Genomic DNA, 8,636 nt, shown 5'->3' on the forward strand with positions numbered 1-8,636 from the left:
AAGCACTTAAGAGACTATTGGCCACCTTCCTCACTAAATCTTTACTTGCTTTTGAAACCTTATATCTATTTCAGGACATTCCTCATTTTCACTTCAAGTTACATTTAGAACAGAGAGAGGCTCTCTCTTTTTCAAGAGTTCCTTATCAAATCATATTGCTATCAAGAATTTTCAATGGTTCCCCCATTACCTTTAAAATTAAATTATCACCTTCCTTCCTACCTCTGTGCCTTTGTTCCTCCCTAAAAATACCCTCTTGTCTTCTCTGTGCCAACTCAAATCCTACGTATTTCTAAGGCTCACTCAAATCCTACACCTCCTTCATGAGGCTCTCTCTAATCCCTCTAATCCTCAGAGAATTTTTACCCTTTGGAATTCCAGTGGTACGTGTGTCCGTACTACTTGTACGTCACTTAAAACATACCATCTTCCACTGTTAGTTTTATGTGCAGTTGTCTTCTCTCTCCCTAATAGATTTTACAATGTGCTGACTCCCCACACACTCTAGCATAGAGACATGTATACAGCAGGAATTCTATGCATAATTTTTTGGCTTATTTTTATCTGAGAAGCAACGCTGACAACTAGTTTATAAGAGTTTTCCCCTTCCACATGGCTTTACAATCAGGGAAAAAAAGAGTGCTAAGAGCAAAATGGATCAATTGGTGGGGCTTATTTTTCTGAGAAGCAACGCTGACAACTAGTTTATAAGAGTTTTCCCCTTCCACATGGCTTTACAATCAGGGAAAAAAAGAGTGCTAAGAGCAAAATGGATCAATTGGTGGTTTGCTGTTTTTATTTTGAAGAGAAAAGAGATCTCTAAAAGAAATTATTTCTCTCCCATCATTAAATATCTCCTAAAAATCTGCTTTCCGGAAAGAGTTCCATATTAACCAGCAGAGCTAGCAATTTCTATACATTCTAGAAGTATTAAATATGGAGTGATCACCTTCCCCATGACCACTAACATTAATAATCATTCAAAATACTTGTTAATTTACACACCGGTTTACTTTGTCTACCTACTATTCACATGTCTTATATGCATGTTCCCCTAAAGGCACACTGTTTTGACAGGTAGTTCCTAGAAGACAAAGGCTGCATTTACAGACTTTTGCTTGAGATACTATGCAAAAGTGGGTGCTTAATATTTTTTTAAATGTGAAAAAATTAATCTTACCTGAACCAATTCCACACACTGGCTTTGAGCTCCCCGTAATATGCTCAAATAATACTCTGCACTGCCTCTCATAGTACACAGCGTAACTCCAGTTAATTATATAATAATTTGTTTAATGTCCATCTCCTCACTAGACTGTATGTCTCATTATGACAGAGACTTGTCTTTTTCTCTACTATATTCCTGGTGCCTAGCACATGCCTGGCATACAACAGGCAAGTTTTTCCTTGTAAAAACGTGTTGAATGAAAAAAAAAAAAAACTTGTTGAATGAATTAATAAACTGCAGATGCCCATTTGGGGGGATGACTGGATGTGTAACACACAATATATACAATTGGTGAAGAGATGAAAAAGAGTTGTGACTGTTGCTAAATTCAGAGGCAGAGGAAGTTAGAGAGGTATACAGATGAGAAGAAAAATCAGACTGCCTCATAAAATACTCTGAGAGGTCAACACAACATAGAGGTGAACGCAGACTTCAAAAAGGACATAGTTTCCATGAAAAACAGATGTCAAATAACACTGTCACAGAATTGCCCTGGGACTTTAATGGAGGCTTAGCATGAAAGGAGGTGTAACTACCTCCCCCCACCAACTACGCAGGATTGACAAAACAGCGCAGTGGGGAGGGAGATACGTACTGGGTGAATGTCTGCTGAGCTCCAGCTCTGGTCTCTCCAGGCTGCTCTGAAAGTCAGGAGGCAGCAGGGAAGCCACTCCCTCGGGATGGATCATCTCGTCCTCCGACTCAGCTGAAGCTTCTGCAAAGTACAGATTGGGTCGGGGCAGGGAGGGAGTGAAGGGCTCAGCATGTGGGAATATGTAGAGGAGTGAAGGAGGTCAGGCAAAGTCACGGATACAGAGTATATAATAAAAAGAGCACTGTACATAGAGAAAAACTCCCTAAGATAAGGCTCTTGTTCATCTAAAGGGTAGCTTAATTTACTTATAACTCTTCCTGTTGGCAGGAATCCTCTTCTAGTCAAGACAGTCAAATTAAGTGTCTTCTTCCCTGACAAAAGGTAAATAGTAACTCACTTGGCTCCATAAACTACCAAAGCAAATAACTGGCAGTCTCAGCCTGACTTATATTCCTGAAACTGCCTAGTGAAACAGGCCCATCTACTCAGTGAAAGGAATAAGCAGGAAGAACTCCTTGTAAGAAGTGACATTCTGGGCTTACCTTCAAGTTCTGCAGCTTCTCGAGCTTCACGTTCCAGACGCTGCCTAAGCAGCTCCTGCTGCTTTTCCAGATACTGCTTTATGAAACTGTTCTGGCTCATTTCCTCGCCAATCTGTGTAGAAGACATGGAAAAAGATAGTCTAGGAAAACAAATCAGGAAAAGGCAAGGTACAAAATTCCACGGAGCAAAGGAATGCCCCTTATATTTGGACCCAAGAAAGATACGGAAAATGTTGGCGGGCCCTTTTCTAAGCTACTCCTAAGTTGAGGACCAAAATATACAGCCCTACGATTCACAAAAGATGGCAAAGAGGAACTGCACACATAATTTTTTATTTTAAATATTCAGTTTCCAGGCAAAGAGTGATACACAAATAATTTAAAAAAATAAAAATTCCTATAAAATTATGCCTTTTAGTCTAAATTTTTAGATAATCTAAATATAAAGATAATCTAAATTTTCCTTTTAATAATATCAAAAACTGAAGGAAAAAAATACTAGTTCATACTAATTCATCTTTTGTTCACACAAAAGATCAACCTCCACCTATCCAGGAAACATTTTGTTAAACATCTCCAAAATTCAACTACTAGACTTAAAAGCCTGAAAGCAAGAGACTAAGAAAAGGGATTCAGCATTTAGACAGAGTTCTAACTCCATTTTCTTTGGGTGAGAAGAAATCTTTGGTAACAATTTTTAAAATCCAGGAGCTTAATCCCTTTTCCCATTTTTTTCTGCAACACAGACTCCCATGTCACTCTTCTGCCCTTCAGCTTTCTCTTCACAAGTCCTCTTCCGGAGAAGCTTCTTGCTTAGCAAGTCCTATTAGAACTCCAGAAAAAGGAAAAAATCTGAATAAATACTTTCTATGTCATTAGTCATCTTTCCTAAGTGTGGTAAATGTTTTTTTTTCCCCCTAAAATAGAGATGAGTCTCTTGGTAGTCAGTGGACACTGATGAAGCGTGGGTTGCCAAGTATTAGAGAACGTATGTATTTGTTGCAAAAAACCTATGTTAATAAAAGCAAAACTTCAAAGTTGCAAATGTAATCGGCAAAAGGAATAGAATGGTAAAGTGATTAACTTATGCAGTTTCTTATGCTTGTTAAAATACTTAACCTCTGTAAACTAGTTAGATTATACTTTCAGCTTCATGAGCTAATAACAAGGGAGTAGGAAAGCTCTCGTTTTTCCACTGTATCTTGGGACTTCATCTAGTACTGGAGCTGCACACCACTGCACTAACAAAGACCTGGATTTTTCCTTTAAGTGCATGACACAATATAATGAGGGGATGTTAAAAGCTGCAAAGAATCTTAGGAGACCACACAGCCTAAGACTTTTTTTTTGAAACTGGGAATGATTTCTTCCAAAGAAATCTTATGCAGAAGCTCAATATTCAAAGCAGACAGAAGTAGATCTAATCTAGTTTAAGAGGGGAATGTGAACCCCTGCTCATTTGGGAAGAAATTTTCTCTAGGAAGCCTCCAAAAGCAGCTCCACAAGATCCCAACAGAATAGTTATAAAACTATGGATCTAGTCCAACCCTTTCTCATCTTACACACAGGGAAACTGAGGAAGCCAAGGCCTCCAAAGGTTAAGTTTCTTGCCCAAAGTAATAACAATTAATAACGTTTAGGAGTAACTGCATAGTTAATATTAAAACTAGTAATGGTGGATGATTTCCAAAGGACTGAATTCTTGGAAAATCTATGTCAACACAAGAATTCTTCCTGATCAGCAAGTATTTTCCTATACTGCCCTGTTGATTGTCTACTCATATCTACATTCAAAGACATCAACTACTTTTTCCAAATTGATGTCAAACAAATGCCTTCAGATCCTTGTACTCCACTTAATCAACTAGAGCCACATCTTTCTGAACACACCACTTCAAGAATCAGAAATTAACTAACAGCTCTTCTGATTCGTGAATTCTTTATTAGAATTCAACTGTCCTAGTATGAAAACATTTTCAACCCAGGGAACTGAGGAAAATATTGGAGAGAAATCAAGCATCAAATATACAACATCATGTCCTTCCATGTCTCCGTGCATCCAAAGAGCCCCCACTTCTAGTGAACCTTCTTTCTTACCTGGGAATTTGGCTGGAATGCAGCATGGGGTGTTGAGTGTTTCTGTAAATTTTCTAGCATTAGAGCCTGGTATAGAGAAGGGCAAAAGTCAGAAACCAGTAGGAAAAAAACAAAAAAACCCTCCCCCAATCTCTTCAACAAAGGCAATGACTAACGGTACACACTTAAACCGTACTCCTCTTCCAGGGACCTAAAAGCCCTTTACTAATTCCATGCCCTTTACTAATTCCGTCCTCATTCGTCTTCAGAAGACCCTTACCTTTAGGTAGCCATGGTTACTGCTCCCAAATGTACAGATGTAAAATGCAGGCATATTGGAAAAATCTGGCTATGCAATAAAATCAGTGACAGTGACAGAACCAGTACTACAATCCCTATTATCTTCTGCACTTCTGACTAGTGTCCCTTCTAAATCTGGCCCTTCACTTCAAATATTCAAACCAGGTTCAAATATATGAAACCAACATGGTTTTGGCCTGACTGAATTCCTTGGTCAGTTACCCAGGACTAGACCTACTTGAGTGAACTTGTATCGTTTCCAAAAGAGTGGCACCTAGATTTACCAAATTTATAAAAATTTCAGACGAGGCTACAGAACAAAATGACCACAGACTCTATAAACTGTGCTCTGATCCAATCCCTCCACACACGGAACTGTCAGCTTCAATGTAAGCAACGGTTTGCCAACTTAACCCTTGAGCCAACCCAGCCCGAATCTGTACTACTCTTCACGTATCCTAACTAACCCTAATTAAAACCAAGAAATCCACACCTTCCCTCCGCTTACACCAAACCTATACACACCAATCCATCCATCTACCTCTTGACAATCCCACCCTAATCTACTCAAACCGATTCAAAACCCCAACATATACCAGCCCGCCTCACCTCTCTCATCAATATTGACCAAACTCTTATCCACCCGAATTGCTTCTGGACGCCCTATAAATTATACACCCCTCCCAAAACAAGTCCCTTCAGATCAAGGTTTCTCTTCATCTCACCTCCTAATCTAATCAAGCAGACATTTTTGCCCTACCCCAATTCTATTCTTTGCGATACCGATACCAACCCCTCATCCCCTCTGCCCAACTAAACACCTAACTCCGACCTAGCCCATCTCGCCCCCCTCAGGCCAGCAACGCCGGTGGTTGTAGTGGGATTTAACTCCTTCTGCAGCGCATGCGCCGAAACCACAGACACAAACAAGGAGGGGGTGGGGGAGGAGGAAGGAGCTTAAGACACTCCGGGAGAGTAGCGCGCACCCTCCCATTTTGGGATCGCGCCGCTACCGTTAAGGCGGGAACCAGCGCTATTTCCACTCCAGCGCGAGCCTCCCCAACCACCGTGCGCGCGGATCCGGAGGCTGGCGCTGGCGGCCTGAGCGAGCTCGCGCCGAGCTCGGACACTGCGCCTGCGCCGCGGCAGAGACTCGGCTCTACCGGGTCAGCTCCCCTCCGACACCCCAGCAACGCCGTCTACTCACCCCTTTGAGCCGCTTGACCAGGGCACTCTTCTGCCCGCTCTTGGCTAGGCCTCGCTGCTCCAGTGCGGCCTTCAGGTCGGTCACCCGCAGCGCCTGAAGAGGCTTCCCGTCCAGAGTCACCTCCTCCAGCTCCGCCATCTTGCGTGAGGTACTCGGGTCCGTCCCGACGGCTTCGGGCATCTTCGGTAATTTCCGCCAACGCCCTTCGAACGTACCGAGTTGGCCCCGCCCACTTCCATAGTCAACCCCTCGATTACCACTCAGAACTCCCCGGGTTCCTCCGGAAATTCTCGGGTGTTTCCGTCTCCACATCGGCACCAATTGGTTCTTTCCATCCTCCTAGTCGCTCCCCCTCCCTCAGCCTGCTTTCAGAGCTCGGTTCTCTTCGTGTTACCGAGGCTTTGGATCGAATCTGTTCGGAAGCTCTCGACTCTGGCATAACCAGAATCGGAATTATTCGGCCATCTCCGGACCTGAGGCTGAGACGCTGTGGCGCTTGGGTGTTTGGGGCTGGTCCGGGACCGGAAGTGCGTGGGCTTCCCGGCTGGCCCTCCTTAGGGTTTTTAGGAAACCTGGAAGCGGCGGCGGTAGTTGAAGTCTAAACACTCTTGTGACGGTCTCCGGGTGCCCTGTGAGACGAAAGGGGAGGTAAGCGGGGTAGAAGTACCTCCCTGGGCCGGGTCAGACTCGGTGTTTACGGGCTACCCTTAGTAGGGCAAGCCTCCCGCTCCCCTACGGAAACAGCTGCCGCCTCCCATCCTCCGAATCCCCGCCACTCCCATCTAAGGCTACGTTGCTCTTTGGGACCACGGAATGCCAGGCTCCGTGGCCTCCAGAGTGGCAAGTGGCAGCACCGTGTCTTTCGACCCAGCCTGTGAACTAATTCGTGATAATTGAACTTGAGCTTGCCGTGGAAGCCATGTCGCGGAAAAGTTAGCCCTTTCTCCGAGTAAGAGTATAAAATTCCTTTAGGAGGAATTGCTTCTTGTAGGGCCACTGTGAAAAGGCAACCTCGGCTGGACCGTTTTGCTACAGAACTGATGTTAATTGCTTCGGGGTTCCTTTCTTTGTCACTACAAATACTCCAACTTAGAGCAGAAGAAACACAAACAGTAAAATAGGTCGTAAACAAGTAGTTTGTTTTCCTTGTTAGAGATTCAAACTGTGGGATTTGAAAACTATTCAAGTTGGCTGACCTTCCAGTTGCATTAGTGATGCGAATCAATGGCAAGTCATCAATAGGTATTATATTAAACATGAAGGAAAATTGTTCAGACATGAATTGTCACACAGCTACAACAGTATAACAGTTGTTAGATCCCTAAGCCAACAAACCAATTAGACTGTTTTTTCAGTACTGAATAAACACTTGGCTTCTTCTGTTTTTCTTACTTTGTTATCTTATTTTGGACAAGGCGCCTTCACTAACTCTGCTCTTTAATTTTTCCTGGTGCTTTACAGGAAATATAAGAAAATAATGGAGTTATGAAGTTCTTGGCATATTTCAGAGGCTACATGCACATTGCGGAGAAGGCTCTTTCATCATATATGTTTTCCCTTTCTTTTTTTTCCTTCTGTTGATAGCTCTGGAATGATTAGCATCTAGGCCCTGACCAGCTGCTTGGTAAATTAAAAAATGTGTACCTTTTTTTCATTTTAGGGAAGATGTGTTGGACCAATATTAATCGTTGGTTTTTCTTCTTTACTGAATCTGGAACATAGAATTAGGTGGTAAAGAATGAACAAGGAATGCTTTGGTTATTTTTGGATTGTTTATAAGAATGATGGAGGGAGGCAGTGGTTGGGAAGGGTAATGGGTTTGAAAATGAGAGAGGAAGGTTGGCAAATAATGAAATGAGGTTATTCTTGAGTACCGTGTCTAAGTTGGATAATAACCTAAATAAAGGACCCTGTTGTTTTTCTGTAAACCAAATTGGTGAAAACTAATTTTCTTTGTGCACGTTGATTGAGTGTGATAAGATTCTGTGTTGTTGGGAAGCTGTATTTTGGTTGCTCTATCCAGAGAGTATATAACAGTGCTCTTATGTTTCAGGATGCCACTGGGATCATCTTCCTCTTCGATGCCGCTACCCTTCCCTTCTCCCTTACCCTCAGTACCAGACAATATTTCTAACTCTTCCCCTCCCCCAATGTCTTACATCACTTCCCAGGAGATGAAGTGTATTCTTCACTGGTTTGCCAGCTGGTCAGGTCCTCAGCGTGAACGTTTCCTACAGGACCTGGTAGCTAAGGCAGTACCGGGAAAATTGCAGCCACTGCTGGAAAGTCTGGAGCAGCTTAGCGTGTCTGGAGCAAACCGACCACCTTGTATCTTCGAGTGCCAGCTACGTCTTTGGGATCAGTGGTTTCGAGGTTGGGCTGAGCAGGAGCGCAATGAATTTGTCAGGCAGCTGGAGGTCAGTGAGCCAGACTTCGTGGCAAAGTTTTACCAAGCAGTGGCTGCTACCGCTGGTAAAGACTGATAGGCATTAAAATCAAAGAGGATAACCAGAGCTAATGGAGCCGAGGCCACAACTTTACCATGAGAACTTCAAATGTATCACTTAAAGGCCTGGGGATGGTGTCCCGATCAGCTGACTGAACTCGCTGACCAGTACAGGCCTGGTGATTTCAACAGCCGATCAACTGGATTCCTAGTGTAAATGTTTTCCATCTAAGCAAATCCAG

General features: G+C 43.1%; 2 protein-coding genes across 4 annotated transcripts in view; one reads left to right on the forward strand and one right to left on the reverse strand.

Moving 5' to 3' along the window:
* The window catches only part of ACIN1 (apoptotic chromatin condensation inducer 1), a 33,133-nt gene extending 26,775 nt beyond the window's left edge, over nt 1–6,358 (reverse strand). Inside the window, exons 1-4 of one of the 3 annotated variants that reach the window (XM_007449545.1) lie at nt 5,949–6,358; nt 4,463–4,528; nt 2,366–2,477; nt 1,824–1,943 (exon numbers count right to left, since the gene is read on the reverse strand). In XM_007449545.1, the coding sequence (XP_007449607.1) occupies nt 1,824–1,943; nt 2,366–2,477; nt 4,463–4,528; nt 5,949–6,260 (610 nt within the window). In that variant the 5' untranslated portion in view covers nt 6,261–6,358. The remainder of the gene's footprint in view (nt 1–1,823; nt 1,944–2,365; nt 2,478–4,462; nt 4,529–5,948) is intronic. The other 2 variants (XM_007449544.1, XM_007449546.1) reach the window with 2 other exon arrangements.
* A 1,644-nt stretch (nt 6,359–8,002) lies between these two features.
* CUNH14orf119 (chromosome unknown C14orf119 homolog) lies at nt 8,003–8,431 on the forward strand. The gene has a single exon (XM_007449547.1). It carries the CDS (start codon nt 8,003–8,005, stop codon nt 8,429–8,431), a length of 429 nt encoding a protein of 142 aa, XP_007449609.1.
* Nucleotides 8,432–8,636: the final 205 nt, after the last annotated feature.

This window comes from Lipotes vexillifer, unplaced genomic scaffold (genome assembly GCF_000442215.2).
Source record: "Lipotes vexillifer unplaced genomic scaffold, Lipotes_vexillifer_v1.1 scaffold1093, whole genome shotgun sequence".
NCBI classification, from domain to species: domain Eukaryota; kingdom Metazoa; phylum Chordata; class Mammalia; order Artiodactyla; family Lipotidae; genus Lipotes; species Lipotes vexillifer.

Bases quoted from the DNA above. Each gene is read 5' to 3' on its own strand.
- CUNH14orf119 (XM_007449547.1), top strand. From the start codon at position 8,003: ATGCCACTGGGATCATCTTCCTCTTCGATGCCGCTACCCTTCCCTTCT.